The 21,910-nt window shown below is 38.4% G+C and overlaps 1 protein-coding gene across 1 annotated transcript in view; it reads right to left on the bottom strand.

The window, feature by feature from the left end:
* Positions 1-21,910, bottom strand: part of MOB3B (MOB kinase activator 3B) — a 120,536-nt gene continuing 98,626 nt past the window's right edge. The window contains exons 3-4 of the mRNA XM_083352515.1: positions 9,568-9,770; positions 1-4,216 (exon numbers count right to left, since the gene is read on the bottom strand). Of these exons, the coding sequence (XP_083208641.1) occupies positions 4,187-4,216; positions 9,568-9,770 (233 nt within the window). The 3' untranslated portion in view covers positions 1-4,186. The remainder of the gene's footprint in view (positions 4,217-9,567; positions 9,771-21,910) is intronic.

Raw genomic sequence — 21,910 nt, 5'->3', positions numbered from 1 at the left:
TGGAAAACTCATTTTATTTCACTGACACTATTAATCTCATCAAACAGCTGATTTTTTAATTTAAATCACATACATATAACTTGTTCTATAAATGTATTGGCTTTGACATTTCTAAGGCCTATAATTCTGAATTCAATTTCTGTGGCCAGAACAATAATAAAAAAATCTTAACTATGCAGTACTGAAAACAAAAGTTTACCTTAACCTCTTGGAAATAAATTTACAGGTTCTCTCCTAAGTACGGTAGTTGGGAAATATTCCCCTCCCCCCAACCAAACCAGACAAAAACCACAACTGCATTTTTAAAAATTTATAAAACAGAGTTTCTTTCAAAACAAAAAATATTTGAACTACAGAAAAGAAACTGTATTTTTAGTTTTGTTGAGCTACACTTACAAGGTAGTTAGGATTATACACACTACATATTTGTCTGTATTTGATATTTCAAAATAGCTTCATGATTTACACTTCAGCTAATTTTGATGAAGCACTTTCTTTCCTCTTTAATACTTTATGTGTACAGTATCTTTTGCTGAAAATGTGTGCAGTCAATATTAGGCTGTTCTCAAATATCATGTATGATTCACTAGATTCTTATATAAATAATAAATCCAGCCTGTTGCTCATATTTGCACCCTTCTTCACTATGATTGTTAGCTCTTAACTAGTTTTCACTTAATTATGCCATCAGTTGGATTGTTTGGTCCTTTTGGCAACTGTAATGCAACATAGTCTGAGGGGCACTAGGATGACAGCCCGTAAATTTAGCTCAGTTTAGATCGCTCAGATGAGATTCATCAGTTTTATCTCAGCTCTGTGCAAGACAAGTGAAGCTCTGAACTATTGGGGTGAGTGGCTTGAACCCTGATTTTTGTTTTATTTGAAAATATATTTCTATTTTCCAACAAATGTATTCTCTGTCTCTTAAATTACAAGAGTCGAACTGTGTTCTTTGCTTTTTTTGAATAAGGATTTAGAGATGGGTCACTGCATGCAATGCAGATGAACACAGATCTGTTGGTTATGGGTGATACTACATTATTTAACTGTAATCACCATCAAACAGAATGTGGTTCTGATCTTTATATTTTAGTTCTTGTTGCTCTCTTCAAAATAATCTGCTGAAATTATTATTAAATTACTGTTAATTCTCAGATAAGGAGAAGAAACCCCCAAAGTATTCAATTTACAAGTTCTTGATATATCAAAACAAACAAACCCAAGTATTAGAAAGACTGGATATATTTGTCTTCATGTTTTAGGGAAAAATGAACATATAGAATAATAGAGTGGGACCACCCTTACTATAAATTTTACTATAAATTTCTCTTCTGGACTCATCCCAGAGAAACTGATCTGTGACATTACAGCAGAGAGAAGAAATATCCAATCTCTTCTGTGATTTCAGAATTTGAAATAAAAAATGGATATGAAGGAAGACACTAAAAGTAACATAGCAAACAAGCAAAAAAAAAAGAAACTGTTATGTACTGGGCTCATTGGTAATACCACGTGGGTTGCTGGAGCAGCTAACGGCTCTCCAGCAACCCAGACTCTAAGTCTCCAATGCTGCAATTGGCTATCACTAGGCGGCAATGGCTGACTCAAACCTATTGGCTGCCGCCTAGGGGCTAAACTATATATTGCGGCTAGTTGCAGCCTTTCTCTCAGTACAGATTCTGCGTGAAATAAACTATGAGTTGCCCTGTACTGTTACCTCGTTTTCATTCCTGCGCCAAAGAACCCGCTATTTAACAGAACCCATTTAAAGTAGCATCTAAGGCAGTTCATTTATTCTTTGCTGCTGAACAGGCAAGTGGCACTCGAGATAAAATTTCCCTGACTTTTAGGCAGTTTAGTTTGTATCTTAAATTAATTTAGGAAATATAACTAAAACAAACCAGTCCTGAATACTAAGAATTTATAATTTGATATAAATTACCTTGTGTTGAAGTTGGTGCTAACTTCTTGTAGGAATAAGAACATAGTAATATCAAAAAATAAATTCTTACAAATTCTTACATATCATCACCGTTATCATTCAATTATATCATTCTGTGTGGCTAATACACTCATATAATATACCTACATTTTTTAATTCTTATGTTGCATTGTTTCTAATAGTGATTTTGCAACAGCTCAGGAAGAACAGATTGCAGAGGGTCATCAAAAATGTCAAGGCCTGAAAGAAGACATATAAACTCTAAATTCTAGAGCTAATTCTAAAATTGTATCATTACATTTGAAGAAATGGACCACACAAATACACACTATTGTTCCCCTTGTATTCTTATCCTAATTGTGCGTTAAAACTTCATCAGTAAAAGCTCATTTAATGATTTAGTTATGGATACTTCTTTGTCAGTTCACTGAAGTCACCAATATTAATTTCATTGGAATTTCCCATTGGACAATTTGCTACTTATTAAGCTGTGGAGGAATTTTCATCATGTATTGAAAGGATAAAATAAAACTAGTATTTCTAATTTCAGCTTCACCCTAATTGTTTTTGCTTAACAATGTGTTTTGTTTTTCAAACTAAGGAAAAAAATCCCCTAGAAATGACTAGGAAGCAATGAGTAGCACTTACTGTGTTTGTATGTGTGTGTATTCCAATTATCTGTATGTACAATTCATAACACTGGAGATCTCTTACACATACAAGTGCACTGGTTATAAATAATGTCCAAGAAAGTGTTCTACAGTTCCAATGTTTTAAAAATCATCTTAACTGCACATGTTCTTCACACCAGCTCTGGATTTACACCATTTACAACCAGTAGCATAATCACACAAGTTCATCAATTTCTGGATAAGTATAATAATTGTCAAAAAGAAAAGCAATTGAGTAAAAGACATATTAATTGAGGCACAGTGGTAGTTCAGTGTATTTACCAGGAAATGACAAAAAACATAAAATACAGTCTAGAAAGCTGCATAGATATGGTCACAATATGAAATACATTATCAGCAGAATCTAGTGGTTTTACTTTAATTTATACCTGCTCTGTATTTGCACATTGAACTTAGCACTCCGAAGAGCCCTGCAGTTACTCTAGTTTCAATTAAGTCTAGGAAATGAATCCTAAGTAGATGCTTTTTGGGTCAACAGATGGGACTTTTTATTTCTTGTACTATCTGCCCTATCCCATCAAATGGAGGTTTTTCTCTTCCAATTTCTCCCTGAGCAGTCTTTCCCCTCCTTTCTGTGTACACAAATATATTTGGGCAGAGATGCAAATCACTTCTTTTTCCAAATAAGGATGCATGTTGTTTGGCCTACACATCGGTGGATTTTTGTCTCAGTCATCAATCCCTATATTCATGCAAATACAAAGATGGAGCATGACTTTTTATATTATGTGTGCCTGGAAAATAGATGCGTATTTTGCATCAGCAGCCAGTTCTGACAGAACTCGCTGACAAAGGGATCGTTTCTATTAGTGATCCCAAGGACTTCAGCAGTGTTGTTCTTGGTGCTAAGATGCCAACTGATCACCTCTTAATTGTGTAGCTGTGTAGACAGCTGTAAAGAAAACCAATGAGATGCATATGGACAGTTGGAGGGATTTCAAAAGCCACTATCTGGGCAAGCAGCCATACCAGTTATAAATGAAAAAAACATGTCCGTTCAACTGGGTCATTAGCTTCTTTCCTGCCTATTCTAAAATAGATGTTTCAGGCCTTGATCAAATACACATTCAACATGTTTAAGTGCCAAGTGACTTATTTCCTATCCCTATTTGAAGAAATGAAAAGGAACACGCTATCGCTAAGGCTTTTCATAGAGACTGCCTGCGCAACAATGCAATCACAGTTTAGTGACTTAAGGTCAGTATCAAAATGAGGGTTAAAAGCACAACTGCAGTAAAGTTGTAAAAACAGAAATTCGGAATTGATTTGGAATTCCTCAATCATTCAGGATCTATGCAAAAAAGAAGCTTTTTTTCTGTCTTTCTTCCTTTACAGGTTGTCCACAATGTTCCAGAGGAATACCTAGCAGCGTGTTTAGGTTAATGTACTTATTGGTGCCAAGTGAAAGCAATAATCTTCTAACTTTCCTGCTGTTTAAGAATAAGGAGGCAAGCCCTGGCCTACACAGGACTAATATATCTTCTAGCTCTTCTTCGGTTAGCAGGATATTGCTTCTTCTTTTCTTTTTCCTTCCTCCACGAGCCACTGTTCTTCAGTGACACATCCGGGTTGTCATCTCTTTCTGGGAAATAAAGGAACGTACGAAAAATGAATACCCATCAATGTAATAGACTATAAGTCCACACACTCGTCTATTTTTCTCTTCGAATTCCACTGCAGGCTTGTTTTGGTAAACTTCCCAAATTTCCACTCCTGTTTGTGCCCCTTAATGTTCAAGAGCAATAGGCTTGAAAAGCAATCATTTATTCCGGAAGACACCTCGCCTAAAAACTCTGAATACAGAATAACCCGATCCTTTTGATTTTTAACCCAATTCTACTTCATCCAAAATTAGGACTGTCTCTGAATGGCAAACAGGAAAAAGAGGGAGAATGTAATAGTTTGGGCTACAGAGGCTGAAGTGAAAAGATTGTGTAGGCTTGCAAATGTTTGTAATTCCAAAACTGAAGCAGATTTTTCCCCCCTCCTTCTCTGAACAATTTAGTACCTATAAAGGCCAAACAACAGATTAATGGCTACAGAAACAAAGCTATTTATTAACCCGCCCACCCTCACATTTCAAGGTCTAGTACTGTACTGCAGAAGATCAACTTAATAGTTAGCCCATTTATTATGAAATCTAGACTGCTGGCTTTTTTTGTAAAAAAAAATGTAACAGTAAGTCCAAGCTTTTAACAATGCAGAGAAATGAACAAATGCTTTAGTAAACATTAATGGAGACATGCTAAATGTTTCACTTTAGTTAGATATTGTTTAGAAATTGAACTGATGCTTATTTTTAATTCTTGGAATGCTACAACTTAGGCTTCATGGAGAACACAGGCAAGTCTCCAAACAAACCATAGGACAAGATAGCTCCAACCCAAAATATTGCTTGTTGAAAAGATTTTTAATTTAATTTAATAACATTTATAATAACATTTATATAAATTTAATAACATTTATAATAACATTTATATAAATTTAATAACATTTATATACCGCCCTTCTCCCTGAGGACTCAGGGCGGTTCACAAAGATGTCAACAGAATATATGTAACAGAGTACAGGTAGTCCTCAACGTACAACAATTCATTTAGTGATCGTTCAAAGTTACAATGGCACTGGAAAAAGTGACTTATGTCCATTTTTCACAGTTATGACCTTTGCAGCATCAAAATGTGATCAAAATTCAGATGCTTGGCAATTGGTTCATATTTATGACCATTGCTGTGTCTCAAGGTCATGTGATCATCTTTGCTGACCTTCTGACAAGCAAAGCAATGGGACCAGATTCACTTAACAACCTGGTTACTAACTTAACAACTGCAGTGATTCACTTAACAACTGAGGCAAAAAAGGTCGTAAAATAGGGCAAAACTCACTTAACAATTGCCTCACCTAGCAACAATAATTTTGGGTTCAATTGTGGTTGTAAGGTGAGGACAACCTGTACAGGGTTGCAAATCTTTTTGCTATGGTCAAGAATGTATAGCAGGAATGGGAACTATTATCTCTCATGACCAAAAGGGAAGGAAGATTTAAATTATAGTTCTCCCACAATCTCTTTCAGTTGCAAATGATTCAGAAATAATTCTATAGAATTCTATAGAAATTATTTCTATATAATTAAACAGAAATAATTATATAGAAATAATTCTATTTCTATAAGCTGCCTTCTACATCTTCAAAACATTTGGAAGATATTGTAGAATCATCAACTGAAAGATAAAGAATTTGCTCATTTTTGTATTTCAGAATTACTTTCACAATCATTATAGCTCTATCACTGTACGTGGTAAAGTGATTACCTGCCAGACAACAAAAAGTAGGGTATAAAAAAATAAATCCTGAAATTCTCAGGCCCAATCATTACAGACGTTATGGCCAAACTAAAATTTGAGTCAGGGACGTTCTTGCAATACTACTAATGCTCTTTAATTGCAACACTATGTAGGTTGCTTTGCAGAACTGGTTAGTGATTCTGAAGATTATGTTTTAAATTTCCTCTACCATGTCACCGAAAACCCTCTCGGTGCCTTGGTTTTTCCCCCTTGCAATCACAAAATATTTCATACCATTTTCATTCTAGCAATAAACGATATGGGATGTTTTAATGTAACTATGTAACGGCAACTCTAAGCCAATCAAATCTCACAAAGCCATAATAAATTTTGAAATATAGGAATTAGCATAAAAAGTACAAAGCAGGAAACATACATCTGATCTTCAACATCTTAATTCAACACCTTTTCTTCCTTTTGTTTTTCTTCACAGAAAATCACCCCTTGAAATGCTAGGCTAGAGCAGCGTTTCCCAACCTTAGGAACTTGAAGATGCGTGGACTTCAACTCCCAGAATTCTCCAGCCAGCATAGCTACCTGTATACCATAGCTACCTGTATACCATAGCTGGCTAGAGAATTCTGGGAGTTGAAGTCCACGCATCTTCAAGTTCCTAAGGTTGGGAAACGCTGGGCTAGAGAATATGCCTTCCCTTAGTTTCAAGTCACTGCGTTCCTTGCACAACAGTTATAGAGAGAAGAGGAACATGTGCCTGTGGGTCCTAAATACTGTCTGCTACTAAATTGGTATACAGGTAGACCTTGACTTACAACCACAATTGAGCCCCAAATTGCTGTTGCTAAGTGAGATAGTTGTTAAGTGAATTTTGCCCCATTTTTCAACCCTTCTTTCTGAAGTTATTAAGTGAATCACTACAATTATTATGTTAGTAACACGGTTGTTAAATGAATCTGCCTTTCCATTAACTTTGCTAGTCAGAAGGTTACAAAAGGTGGTCATATGACCCCAGGACACTGCAACTATCATAAATACATGCCAGTTGCCAAGCGTCCAAATTTTGATCACATGACCATGGGGATGCTGCAACAGTTGTAAGCATAAAAGAATGATCATAAGACACCTTTTTTCAATGCCATTGCAACTTCGATGTTGAGAACTACCTGTATGTGCACACTCTAAACATGATCAGAAGCTTGAGGTATAATTCTTAAACCATTGGAATGTCTGTAAGTCAGGGGTCTTCAAATTTGGCCCTTTTATGACTTGTGGACTTCAACTCCCAGAATTCCTCAGCCAGCGGGCCTGGCTGAGGAATTCTGGAAGTTGAAGTCCACAAGTCATAAAAGGGTCAAGTTTTAAACCCCCTGCTATAAGTGAACAGCAGGCTCTCATAAATATGTATTTCCCTGAAGAAAGAACTTAGAGAAACCCTAATGATAGTAGGCCAATAGGTCAGCAGGGAGTAGGAAATAATATTAGATCAAATAATAGTCTAGATGCAGTGTCCAACACATTATCCTAATCTACTAAGATGGCAGCTCTATCATTGTATATGATAAAGTGGTTATTTGCCAGATGACAAAAGTAGGCTACAAATAAAATAAACCCTGAAATTCTCAGGCCCAAATGTTTGCCTGGTATAATTTAACAGATTTGTTCAGGTTTCCTGAGCTTTCAGATGCAAATGTAAAGTTTCAAAGTGCACACACATTCAGTTTACATTCTCAGGCTCTCTGGAATGATATAATATCCACAAACAAGGGGATATTGTTTAAAATTTTTCCTTCATCAAACATATGAGGTTAACTGTTCAAATAGTCTGGCCACAAAGTAGGAGTCTGCTTTCCAATTACTTCTTGTTTCACATCGGTTCTGCAAATATGACTTAAATTACAGTAATTACAGATAACCAAGCAACCTTTAATCTAATGCAATCTACAGAATACAACATGCGAGTTAATGCTGATTGCATTGAAAGCTAAAATTGAAAGCTAAACTCACGCGAGGGGAATTTCTTCTGCTTGCACCATATTTCAGTAAGATGATGTGCAGAATTTTTTTTTACACTATATATAAGAAACACTGATTTTTCCTGAGTTTGAACATAAAATAAATTATTTGACTTTAACACAATCAGCTCAGTTCTGGAAGGACTGCCAATTCCACAGCGAATTAAATTTAGTCAAAGAGATGTAAAAAGGATCCTAAGAATATTTACAGAAAGTATTCAAAGTGAACAAGGGGAAGTGATGAGATCACATTAATTTTATCACTTGATGCAAAAAAGCTTGTACAGGCCCAGTACAGGTAGTCCTCAACTTACAACAGTCATTTAGTGACTATTCAAAATTACAACAGCACTGAAAAAAGTTGACCATTTTTCACACTTATAACTGTTGCAGCACCCCCATGGTCACGTGATAAAATTTGGCCGCTTGGCAACTGACTCATATTTATGACCATTGCATTGTCCCAGGCTCATGTGATCACCTTTTGCGATCTTCTCACAAGCAAAGTCAATGGGGACACCAGTGTCACTTAACAACCATGTTACTGCAGTGATACACTTAACAATTGTGACAAGAAAGGCCATAAAAATGGGGCAAGATTCACTTAAGAAATATCTCATTTAACAACAGAAATTTGGGCTCAATTGTGGTCGTAAGTCGAGAACTATCTGTACATTCTGCTAATGAGGCAACAGAAAAACAAGAGCCAAATAAAGAATTACAGAAGCTTAAAATACTTCAGCCTGTTATGTCATGCAAGGTAGAGAACTTGTATAAGCTCCGTAAGATATAAAATTACTTTATACTGTGAAAGATAATTGAACTGTCTAGTCGAGGAACTTGTTGTCACTGCAAAGCTCTACACCAGCTAGAAGTCCTATAAGTTTTGCTGTCTGGGATCCTTTAAGGATGATAAGTTGCTGCATTTTAGATAATTGTCTTAGTTGTGAATTTGTAACATCAGAGACCACCCTTAGTGTGAAGAATTATATCAGAATGTATAGTCCAGAGGCCAGGATGAATTTGATAAAACCAAAAGAAAAAAATATAAATAAATGTTGCAAAAATTATTTATTTTATTTATTTATTTTTATTTTAATTCCATTTATATCCCGCCCTTGTCCGAAGACTCAGGGCGGCTTACAAGCTTAGCAGTAGCCTTCATTCTATGTATATGCCTGCTTATTAGGGCTTTCACACACACACCCAAGTGGCATTATTACAAAGTCGGCTTATTGCCCCCAACAATCTGGGTCCTCATTTTACCTACCTCGGAAGGATGGAAGGCTGAGTCAACCTTGAGCCTGGTGGGATGCGAACCTGCACTAATTGCAGGCAGCTGGTGTTACTTAAGGAGGCATTAGCCCACTGCTCCACCAAGGCTCAATTTATACCCACACACAGGTTTTTTAACACAGCTAGTAACAAATCTGATTCTTTTCATATTATCAAAACTTGCACAAGACAATTTTAAATTCTTTCTTTTTTTTCTTATTAGACTGTGTGTGAACATACACACATACAATTTGAGCAGAAGAATCAGATTAAATATAAGGAAGAAAAATAAAAAACTGAGATTTTTTTTTAAAAAAACACCTGGACAGAAATCAAATACTTACCAAAGGTTCTAGTTCCTTACGGTCTATGAGATTGAGCTCTGTGACAAAATAATAAAAGTGCTTGTAACAGGTATTGACGTGGGCTTCAGCCCCCATGATAATGATGCGGTCAAAATGATGAATGTACACGTGTACAAACACCCTAAACAGCCTGCACAGGATCTTTTTGCAGATCTGGAGGAAGTTTTTGGGGAATGGCACACCTGTGAATAGAGAAGAGATGATTGACATTTTTGTGAGCTGAAAGTATAAAGTTTTTCAAGATGTTTCTACTAATGAAACTGAGCAAATATGTCCCCAAGATTTTTCAAAGTGAATGCACTGGCTGTTGAATTCTTTTCTCACAAAAGCTGAAACAAAATGTAATACAGGTAGTCCTCAACTTACAAGTTCATTTAGTAACCGTTTGAAATTACAACGGCACTGAAAAAAGTCACTTATGACTGTTTTTCACACTTACAACTGTTTTTCACACTTATGACCAGCGCATCATCCCCATGGTCATGTGATCCAAAAGATGCTTGGCAAATGACTCATATTTATGACGGTTGCAGTGTCTGGGGTGGGGGTCATGTGATCACATTTTGTAACCTTGTGACAAGCAAAGTCAATGGGGAAGCCAGATTCACTTAACAACCTTGTAACTAACTTTTAACAACTGTGGTGATTCACTTAACAACTGTGGCAAGAGAGGTTGTAAAATGGGGCAAAAACCGCTTAACAAATATTTCAAATAAGTCAAGGACTAGCTGTATTTTCAGTGCTAGAAGAATATTGATTTATTCTCTCAGGAATCGATTTATTTCCTCTCTTCCTTCCTCCCTCCCTCCCTGAAATTATATGCCCACCTATCTCATATAATATTGTATACCTTATAATGCAGGGGTCTTCAAATTTGGCCCTTTTATGACTTTTATGGCTGAGGAATTCTGGGAGTTTAAGTCCACAAGTCATAAAAGGGCCAAGTGTGAAGACCCTTGTTTTAATGCATAATAATATTTTTTGCCAGTGGTTGTTGTTTTAAATCAATCTTCTCAGAATGTTAGCTATTCTGTTGGCTTTCTGGGCACTGGTTATTTCTCTTTGTGATTTTAATTTAATGATAGTAACGACAACTACCACAAACAATCACAGCAACTTTGTTCCTAAAATCTGCAGCAACCCAAAGGAGTTTACTGCAACAGCACAGCAAAAGCCTAAAACAGAGATTCTGAAAACTGCATTTATCTGACAATGTTTATAGACCACCCCAATTTTACTAACTCTGAGTAAGTAACATGAATAAATCAACATTTCTATCATTACATTTATCACCATATTTTCCATCATGTTTCTTGGTAAACACTGTAGATCAGAGGTCTCCAACCTTGACAACTTTAAGACTTGTGGACTTCGACTCCCAGAATTCTGGGAGTTGAAGTCCACAAGTCTTAAAGTTGCCAAGGTTGGAGACCTCTGCTGTAGATGACATGCCCGACTTACTCCTTCAGCAAATATTTTATTTATATTTTTACCCCACCTTTTTTATTTATACAAATAATTCAAGTGGGCGAACACACCCAACACACCTTCCTCCTCTTTTCCCCACAACAACCCTGTGTGGTGGGTTGGGCTGAGAGTGAGTAACTGGCCCAAAGTCACCCACCTGACTTTCACAGCTAAGGTAGGACTTGAACTCATGGTCTCTGGATTTCTAGCGTAATCACTAGATTAAACTGGCTCTCATATGCTGCATGACTGGATAGAAGTGGTTCAGAACTGCCCAAACTGATTAATTGAAGCAAAGTGAGTGAGTGCTATTCTAAATCACATTTCTTCTGCAGTACTAACCTCTTCCACTTTCACTTCACAGGCTAAATATGGAGGCAGGGAAAGTTACATGGTCCATGATTTTTATCTTGTTTCCCTGATGGACAAACATAATTTGTATGGCACAGCTTCAATAGATTTTCCTCCAATATAAATTAAGGTAAGGTACTGAAAATGTGCTAAGGTAAATCTTAATCTTAGCCAATCAACGTACAGAGATAGGATCTCTTTTAGCTCCCTGAGTGATGAGTGAGCAGAAACAGTAGTCTGCTTTTTTCTTATTTGATTTGTCTTTCAGATATAGGAAGCATCAAAAATACAATATAAAATACAGTTAAAAACCAGAAAGCATAATATAAGATTATATAAGCATAATATAATATAAGCATAATAACAATATCATATAATTATAGCAGAGGTCTTCAAACTTGGCCCTTTTATGACTTGTGGACTTCAACTCCCAGAATTCCTCAACCAGCGTGCCTGGCTGAGGAATTCTGGGAGTTGAAGTCCACAAGTCATAAAAGGGCCATGTTTGAAGACCCCTGTAATATAGCAATACATTGTTTTAGTAATTCAAATTCCAAACGCCATTCATAACAGTATTATTAGTTCCTGACTTATACATATGGGAGAAGTTGCTCCTTCAGGTTAGTAATGTTAAATCTGTTTTTCAGATTTATGTCAGAGCACACAGGTGTTTTGCTAGGACTGCAATGGTGGCCTGTAGAATTTTAGAAACCAATGAACAGTAATGTTAGTTTTTTTCTGAAAGGTAGTTCCACCAAAATATATTATAATAATCATAAGACGGAGATAGCCAACTCATGGGTAATGTAATTAGAATTGACCTTTTTGGAAAGTGACACTGATGGTAAGTAAATAATAACTGCAAATATGCACTCCATCTTGATTTGACATTTGAAGCATAGCACTGAAACAAAGAAAATCCCCCAAACTGAGTAAGTTTCTTCAAGAGAAGAAATGCTGCATTAAAGGCAGATGTAGTCCCATTCATAAAAAGGGACGCGGTGGCTCAGTGGGCTAGGACGCTGAGCTTGTCAATCAGAAGGTCGGCAGTTTGGCGGGTCGAATCCCGAGTGCCGCATAACAGAGTGAGTGCCTGTTACTCGTCCCAGCTTTTGCCAACCTAGCAGTTCGAAAGCACGTAAATATGCAGGGACCACTACCGTGAGCCTTTGGCGTCCAGTCATGCCAGCCACATGACCACAGAGACGTCCTCGGACAAGCGCTGGCTCTTCAGCTTTGAAATGGAGATGAGCACCGGCCCCTAGAGCTGGAAATGACTAGCACGCATGTGCGGGGGAACCTTTTCCTTTACTTAGTCCCATTCATATGAATAACATTTCCTCCAACTACCAAAGTTATGTATCTTGTCTGAATTCAGTTTTAGCCTGTTACAATTCATCCAGACTGCAATATGGCCCAAGTAGCAGTCCAGCAAGGAGGCAAACAGACATGATAAACATGGAAAAGAGGAACACAGCTGAGTGTCATTCATACAGAGGTTGCATCCAGTTTCACATCCCTCTGATGACTGTTCCCATGGCTTCATACTGAAAAGTAGATATCTGCCCTCAATTTAGGAGTGGAATTATGACAAAGCTATGCCTTCAGGCTCAATTCTCTTAAGGGGAGAGAAGCCTATTGGAATTGGTGGTAAAAAAATGTTGCCAGAAGATCCCAGAGGTTTCTTTTGCCTTTTTTATGGTTAAAAATAAAAATGTTAGGTTGGATATTTCAGCAGGTTAGTGATCCAAAGCCTCCAAAATGAAGTTTTTCATCCAAAGGCTGTGTTGGACTAATGCACGTACAGTATGTCCCATCTCATGTAGCCAAAAGCCCAGAAAGAATGACCCAACAGATCCTAGAACGAAAGCAATGAAGCAAAGCTGTATCTATAAAAATAATACTAATAAAAGCAACAGGGGAGCTGTGGCATGATTTAGATTCACGTTTAGGGGTCTTTAGTATACACATTAATAGCCTAAGGGTGCCCCCTCCCATCTGGCATGGAGAGCCAACTTATGGATCACAATGCTGACATTCGGCTTTCTATATCAGCACAAACATGTGGGAACGAGGAAATAATACTCGCTCCCTCTGTTGAGTGAAGGAAATTGATTAGAGGGAACAGGAAAATGGGTACATGACTAGCAAGAGCTAGAGGTCAATCAAGTTGTTAAGAGTGAGAGTGGCTATCTGGTTAGTGAGTGGAAAGGCTAAAAACAGGGCCCAGCCACAAACTTATTATCTGTGCTTTCCAGCACAGAGAGTCGGCATGTGAGTTCCTTGGGGAAAACAGGAAAGCAGCAAAAAGAGGCTAGGCCAGGGGTAGGCAACCTTGGCTCTTTTATGACTCGTGGACTTCAACTCCCAGAATTCCTGAGCCAGCCATGCTGAGGGGAAAGGGAGAGGTTTCCATGCTGAGCCATGCTGGCTCAGGAATTCTGGGAGTTGAAGTCCACAAGTCATAAAAGAGCCAAGGTTGCCTACCCATGGACTAGGTTGACCAGGCAAGATGTATCGGAGTGGTAATCCAATACATCTAGACTTTAAACACCTCGCCACAGTGCTCTCCCAGTGTGTGAATGCATACTCCACAAAAAGTAGATAACAATATTTTTTTAACTTAGCCTTCTTACTGTGTGAGTAGGCATAATGGCCTTCTGCCTCTTATGTTACAATCATGAAAAGATACAATGTCAGAAACAACCTAGAACTAAGGAGAAATTACCTAGAACTATTAACCAGTGGAACCACTTGCCTTCAGACGTTGTGGGCGCTCCATCACTGGAAGCTTTAAGAAGAGACAGCCACTTGTCTGAAATGGTATAGGGCAGGGGTAGGCAACCTTGGCTCTTTTATGACTCGTGGACTTCAACTCCCAGAATTCCTGGCTCAGGAATTCTGGGAGTTGAAGTCCACGAGTCATAAAAGAGCCAAGGTTGCCTACCCCTAGTATAGGGTCTCTTGCTTGAGCAGGGGCTTGGACTAGAAGACCTCCAAGGTCTCTTCCACTTCTTTTATTTTCTTACTCAGAAAGATTAGCAAGGACACATGACAACGGACTCTGCTTAGGGACCGTTGATTTCACTTGAAGATATAATTAATACGTATCTTTCAAAAATCAGCAATATAGAAAAGGGTCAGTCAGTGAAGAGTTCCATACAGCAATCTTAAACCACTACTCTCATTGCCATTTGCAAGCTTGGAAATGCTGCATCTTATATCAGACCTGGACATTTTATGGACACTGGGCCATATCCGGCCCTTTGGCTGCCCCTTTCCGGCCTGTGTGTGGATTGCTTTCATTTTGAAGGCAACTATTTTTGTTTTTTTTAATTTACGCATGTGCATAACTGGTACTACAGTTTCTGTTGCTAAGCAAGAAGGCTGTGAAGTGAGACAACTAATTTTATGACCATTTTTTTACCACAGTTTTAAGTGAATCACTGCAATTATTAAATGCATCATGCGGTGGTTAAGTGAATCTTAAGTGAAAAAAAAGTGAATCTGACTTTCACTATTGACTTTGCTTGTCAGAAGTTGGCTGGGAAGATCACAAGAGGTGATCACATGATTTAATTCTCACTAACAGAGATGAAATGATAGAAGGTGTTGAAGCCACAGGAACCTTGGGGAGAAGTGATCATGCAATATTGGAATTCAACATTCTGGAAGCACAAGCAGTAGAACATAGCCAAACTAGAGTCTTGGACTTTAAAAGAGCTAATTTCAATAAACTTAGACCTTGGGAAGAATTCCATGGATGAGAATCCTAAAGGGGAAAACAACTCAAGAAGCTTGGGAAATTTTGAAAAGTGAGATAATAAAGGCCCAGTCTAGCACAATACCAACAAACAAGAAAAATAACACAGCTCTCAAAAGAAACCAGCATGGCTGCATAAAGAACTCTCTGATAAATTGAAAGATAAAAAGGACAAGTATAAGAAGTGGAAAGAGGGGGACTTCCGGTGGCTCCGCGGCGACGGAGGGAGCCTTCCCGGGCTGCCCGCGGCTCAGCTGGTGCTTTTTCGCCCGAAACAGCGCCGATCAGCTGTTCGGGCGAATCTGAAGCCCCCTCCTCGGGAGAAGAGGAGGGGGTGAGCCCCCAGGTGGGGGTTGAGTTCTCCGGGGCCGCCTGAGCTTGGAGCTTGGGCGGCCGGAGGATTGAACTCCCCCGTAGCCTGGGCTGCTCCCAGCTGACCAGCGTCTCTGCTCCGGACTTCATGGAGCAGAGCCAGGCGTCTGCGACCATCCCTGCTTGAAGGAGAGACTATGAAAGGGAAAGAGCAGGCAGAGCAGTACAAGAGGGAAAGATGAAGAGATGAAGAAGATTTTATTTTACTCTCAAGCTTGATGGACTTTGTTTAAAACTTAAAGTGAAAGTGCGTCACAATTGTAAGTAAAAGATGGCGGCTAAACCTCCCCCTAGAACTTTTCGGAGTGCTGGAAATTCTCCGGTGCAACAACAATCATTGCTGCAGGCGTTGCATTCTCCTGATGTATTGACATCGAAGGATCTTGAAAAACATACCCAGTTAATTTTGGAGTCAATGGGTGTTAAATTTCTACAGATGGAGGAGAAATTGGAGAAATTGGAGCAGAGAATGGAAGAAAGGATGGAACAGAAACTTAGAGAAATGAAGGTAGACATTTTGTCCTCAGTGCAAAAAGTTGCTAAATGTGTGGAGGTGCTGGATGATCAAGTGCAAGACTTGATTCAAAAGAATGCTTTATTAGAAGCAAAAGTATTGGAAATTGAAGATTTAAAAGACAAAATTGACAGTGAACAGAGCTTGGCCCAATTTTACCAGATGCAGTTTGCTGTGAGAATTAGAGGCCTAAAAGAGGATATTAAGGAAGATTTAAAGCAGCTGGTTTCTGAGGCTTTTGAGGGAGTATTGAACCATCCAGCATCTGAATTAAAACAAGGTATGGACAAAGTGTTCCGTGTGAATTCGTGGATTGCTAAACAGAGAAAGTTGCCTAGAGATGTGGTGGTTTATTTTGTAAAAAGGGAAATTAGAGATGAAGTTATACAAGCTGCCTACGATACCAAAGTTGTGATTGCTGGTCAACAAGTTTTGGTTTTAAAAGAAATTCCTCCAAAGATTTTAAAGAGAAGGAAGGATTTTATATTTCTTGTGCAAGAGCTCAAGCAAAGAGATATAAGGTTCAGATGGGAGATCCCAGTTGGGTTGAGCTTCATGTATGATGGCAAAAGATACTGTTTGAGTAATGTGAAGCAAGCGCATGATTTTTATAATAATGTCTTGGAAGTAACCCCATCAACACTTCTGGAAGCTGCAGAGGGATCTGGAGAAGGAGAACATCAAGAGGATGAAGATGCACAGATAGACGAGAAGGGTACAGGAGGAGTTCAAGCTGCAACTCTTTTGGATGATCTTAGAGAACAGAGGGTGACGCGTGCTGCCTTAAAACGCTCAAAAAAGAAAAAAAAATAAGACCAGTAGAAATCTATGGAACTTCCACAAAATATTTATAATTAAGTGGTAGTTGTGTTTTTTTTTTAAAAAAAAAAAGTTTTGGGATGCTATGTATGGTAATAGATTTTTTTTTTTAATTTGGAATTAATGGACAACTTACTACAGAGGAAGAGGAAGAAAGTTTTGTGGGTTAATGTGGGTTAATTTGTGTAAGAACTATTTATTAATGTGCAAATGAGAATATGTTAAGGTAATAGTGAATTGTGGAAGAACATAGATGGGAATGATGCTAGTTTTCTTTTATTTTAGTTTTTTATATATATTTAGTATTATTAAGGATTGGTTTACTATATACAAGCTAGAGAGTGATGGATTTTAGAGTTTATAATTGTTAGTATATGATTGTTTATGATTGCCTTTTAGATATATACCTTGTATTTTGCTCTGGGAAGTCGGGGGGGGGGAGGGGGGAGGAGGGGAAGTGGAGGGGGGGAGGTAGGGGAGGGAGGAGGGGGAGGGGGAGGGGGGGAGATAGGGGGGAGGTAGGGAGGGGAGGAGGGAGGGGGAAGGGGGGTTTTTTTAAAGGAAAATTGTATTTTATAAAACTTTTCAATAAAAAAAAAAAAAGAAGTGGAAAGAGGGGCACATAACTAAGGCAGATTATCGGCAAATAGCCCTTGCCTGCAAAGATGAAGTAAGGGAAGCTAAGGCTCAAAATGAACTAAGGCTTGCAACCAAAGTCAAATATAACAAAAAAAACTACTTTCAACATATAAAAAACAACAAAAAACCTAAGGAAATGATTGGTCCATTAGTGGGGGAAAGTGGCAAGAAGGTGACAAGCAACAGGGAGAAAGCAGAACTATTTAACTCATTTTTTGCATCTGTCTTTACACAAAGGGAAAAAACAGTCCAACCTACCAAAAACAGTGCCATAAAAAACAGAACAGAAATGCAAGTTAAGATAGGCAAGAAAATGGTAAGTGAGCACCTCTCCAGCGTAGACGAGTTCAAATCACAAGGCCCAGATAGATTATACCCCAAAGTTCTCAAAGAACTGGCAGACCTGCTCTCAGAACCACTGAATTATATTTTTCAAAGATCCTGGAGCACAGGGAACTACCAGAGGACTGGAAGAGAGCTGATGTAGTTCCCATCTTCAAAAAAGGAAAAAAATAGATCCAGGAAACTACAGACCTATCAGCCTGATTTCAATACCTGGGAAGATTCTGGAAAAGATAATCAAACAACAAATCAGCAAACACCTTGATGCAAACAAAGTCATCACTAGAAGCCAACAAGGGTTTGTCAAAAACAGATCATGCCAGACAAATCTTATTGCATTCTTTGACCAAGTGACAAAATTAGTGGACCAGAGGAATGCTGTAGATATAATTTACTTGGACTTCAGTAAGGCATTTAATAAAGTAGATCACAACCTACTACTTGATAAGATAGAAAAATGTGGGTTAGACAGCATCACCACCAGATGGATTCATAGCTGGCTGACAGGCTGTACTCAGCGTGTGGTCCTCAATGGAACTGCATCTACATGGAAGGAAGTGTGTAGTGGGGTGCCCCAGGGCTCTGTTCTGGGCCCAGTGCTCTTCAACATCTTCATCAACGATTTGGATGTGGGGATAGATGGGGAACTCATCAAATTTGCAGATGACACCAAGCTGGCAGGAATAGCCAATACTCCAGAAGATAGGCTTAAGATACAGGAGGATCTGGACAGACTCAAACACTGGGCGCTATCTAACAAAATGAAATTCAATGGTGAAAAAAGTAAAGTTCTACATTTAGGCAGGAAAAACCAAATGCACAGGTATAGTATAGGTGGTACCTTGCTCAATAGTAGTAATTGTGAGAGGGATCTCGGAGTCCTAGTGGACAATCACTTAAATATGAGCCAGCAGTGTGCTGCCACTGTCAAAAAAGCCAACACAGTGCTAGGCTGCATTAACAGATGGATAGACTCAAGATCACATGAAGCACTAATACCACTTTACAATGCCTTGGTTAGGCCACACCTGGAATATTGCATCCAGTTTTGGTCACCATGATGTAAAAAAGATGTTGTGACTCTAGAAAGAGTACAGAGAAGAGCAACAATGACTGGGGGACTGAAGGCTAAAACATATAAGGAACAGCTGCTGGAATTGAGTATGTCTAGTTTAATGAAGAGAAGGGTGAGGGGTGACATGATAGCAGTGTTCCAATATCTCAGAGGCTGCCACAGAGAAGAGGGAGTCAAGCTATTCTCCAAAGCGCCTGAAGGCAGGACAAGAAGCAACGGATGGAAACTAGTCAAGGAGAGAAGCAACCTAGAACTAAGAGAAACTTCCTGACAGTTAGAACAATTAACCAGTGGAACAACCTGCCTCCAGAAGTGGTGAATGCTCCAACACTGGAAGTATCTAAGAAGAAACTGGACAGCCATTTGCCTGAAATGGTATAGGGTTTCCTGCCTGAGCAGGGGGTTGGACTAGATGACCTCCAAGGTCCCTTCCAATTTATTATTATTACAATTACGTGAGATGTTATTTTTGATTCATTCTAGATAATCGAGAAAGCTAAATAATACCCCCAAAAGTCCGTATATGCTTCATTGATTATAGAAATGGCTTTGATTGTCTCAAACTGTGGAATGTGATCGTGTTGCCTCCCACCTTTTCCAAGCTGACTCTATATCCAGATTAAACCAGAAATTTATTTTGGTCTCCTAACAAAGTCCAACACTTAGATTTCTGAGAACTGCCGAGGTGGGCTATATTCTTCCACTTGGCAAGCAAGGGCTTGCTTACAATTGCATTATTCAAGTTGTAAATACAAAGCCTAATTTTAATATAAGTTAAATGATTGTTTGGTTGCATAGTAGAATTTACTTTAATACTGATCTTACCTGTAACTATTACAGTTAGAAATAAGTCAAACAGAAAGCTTAAGAAATTCTTAAAACCAATCCTTACTTGTTACCTCTAGCTACACTTGGAAGCAAATTATGCTTTTAAACTATTTCGTTTGGCTCTTCTTTTTCTGCACTTAAAATCCATGCTGGCCCTCAGCCTACTCATACCTTATATTCTGCTTTCCCAACGTTTTACAGGGGAAAAAGTGGTATTTCAATGATTTGACTTATAAAGAAAGAAACACCTAACGTATTACAAAAGAAGAAATAATTTTACAGGCATGCACTGGAGAGTTAGGAGATTAAAGCATTAAATTAGCTCACTAAGCAGTAATTACTAAAGACGAAACAAAAAGGGGATTTGGGGAAAAATTGTGCTAGTAGCTACTTGCTGAAATAGAGCAAAGGAATGCCTTACTGGATGAATGATTGGGCTCTGGTTCAAGCAGTGTTAGCTATTCAGCTCCTGAACAAAGGAATATAATAAAACAAATTCTGTAAACTGGAGTTTACAGTCCGGAGGTCTAGGTTAGGTTCTTTTAAATTGCCACTTATATTTACAAGTAGTCTAACATTATATTTACAAGTAGTCCATCTATGCATTTCAGTGTCTTGTAACCAGTGGTGAGATTCAAATATATGAACAACCGGTTGTCTGTGTGGATGCCACTTCTGGAAGTCCATTCTGGGCCCGGGCAACAAAAAATTAGCTGCCGGTTCTGCCGAAGTGGTGCGAACTGGCTGAATCCCCACCATTGCTTGTAACTCTAACCTTGCAAAAATAATGGGTGGGCCCGGAAGGATCCTGAAGCTGATCTTCACATGAAGAACACAATAATCCCTATAAAACATTTTTATACTTAAGGCAATAAGCCGCTTTCTGTGGTGCTGGATGGTAATTCTCATTATTCTATTCATTATTGTAGCATCTGGAAATCATAGGCACTCAGAAAGACTGAACTAAGACCACATAAAATTCCAGGTATCATATGGAGCACTCAACAATCCAGAAAGTAAGCAGAAAGCAAGTTGAAGTGTTTCCTAAGGGTCTAAAGTCTGAGAGATGATAATACATTGTGGAAGCTGAATTTATCAGTTCCATCAAGGAAATAGAGAAGTACCTCAGGATCTGTATTAAAACAGCTATCATGGGAAGCATTTTACACACCCTTGTTTGCTGGGAATATTATGAGAGGTGATTCTAAGGTAGCAGAGATTTACAACTACAGTTGGCTTGAGGACTTCATTCAGTTTTGAGCTATATACCGAAGGTTGCTGGGATTTTTAAGGCTTAAGGCACAGATTTTTAAGACAAAATCTGTGCCTTAAGCATTTGCAAGGCATTAGTCATCCATTTGACTTCTTAAAGCCTCTAAGCACCATAAATCTACCAATGGGCCAAAGTGACTGGATCTTAGGGAGGTGTTGCAGTTCGCAAAAGAGTCTGACGGGCTGCATTTTTTTTTTGCATTTTTCATTTAATGACTTTCAAACTGGGCTCTGTGGAACTCCAGTAGATAATCTGTTACACAGCCTTCCCAAATTTGTGCAGTAGAGAACACTAACTATCTCTAGTTCACCAGCGGACCTTGCATCCTGTGAATGTTTATTTAGTGGTCCACAATTGGAAAAGTTTTGGAAACGCTCATCAGGAAGCAATCAGGTTTGGGAAAACTGTTTTATACCTTAGTTCTATGCGCAGAGAATAAAGCTCTGTGCATAACACTCTATTCAACAATCAACACAGGAGACAGCATTTCTACTTTCTTTCTCTTCAAAACAGAGTCCAAGGAGAAAAGTGGAGAAGAAAAAGGGAAACAGACTCCCTGAGGAGAGATTATATTGTCGCAGAATTAATTTGGAAACAAATTTAAGCATACATTGCAGGGTTGAATGTGCAAGCTTGAAGAAAACCCAAACACAATTGGTCAGTGTCAAGAATGGAAGCTCACACATTCTCTTCCCTTTCTCATAAGTCAAGAGTTTGAAAAGGACTTCTTATAGTTGCCCCTTGGGAACCTTCTGCCCCGAAAAACAGACTAAGCTCCCAACCCAGATGTTTTAATTTATCTCAGTATGTTAATAAAGGAAGTAACTGTCCTGAATGCCAAAACAAACAACTCCAGTGATGCAGGACGCAGTTTCTCCT

The sequence above is a fragment of the Vipera ursinii genome (assembly GCF_947247035.1).
Source record: "Vipera ursinii genome assembly, chromosome: 2".
Taxonomy (NCBI): domain Eukaryota; kingdom Metazoa; phylum Chordata; class Lepidosauria; order Squamata; family Viperidae; genus Vipera; species Vipera ursinii.
The sequence above is the reverse complement of the archived record's forward strand: the minus strand, read 5'-3'. Positions and strand labels throughout refer to the sequence as shown.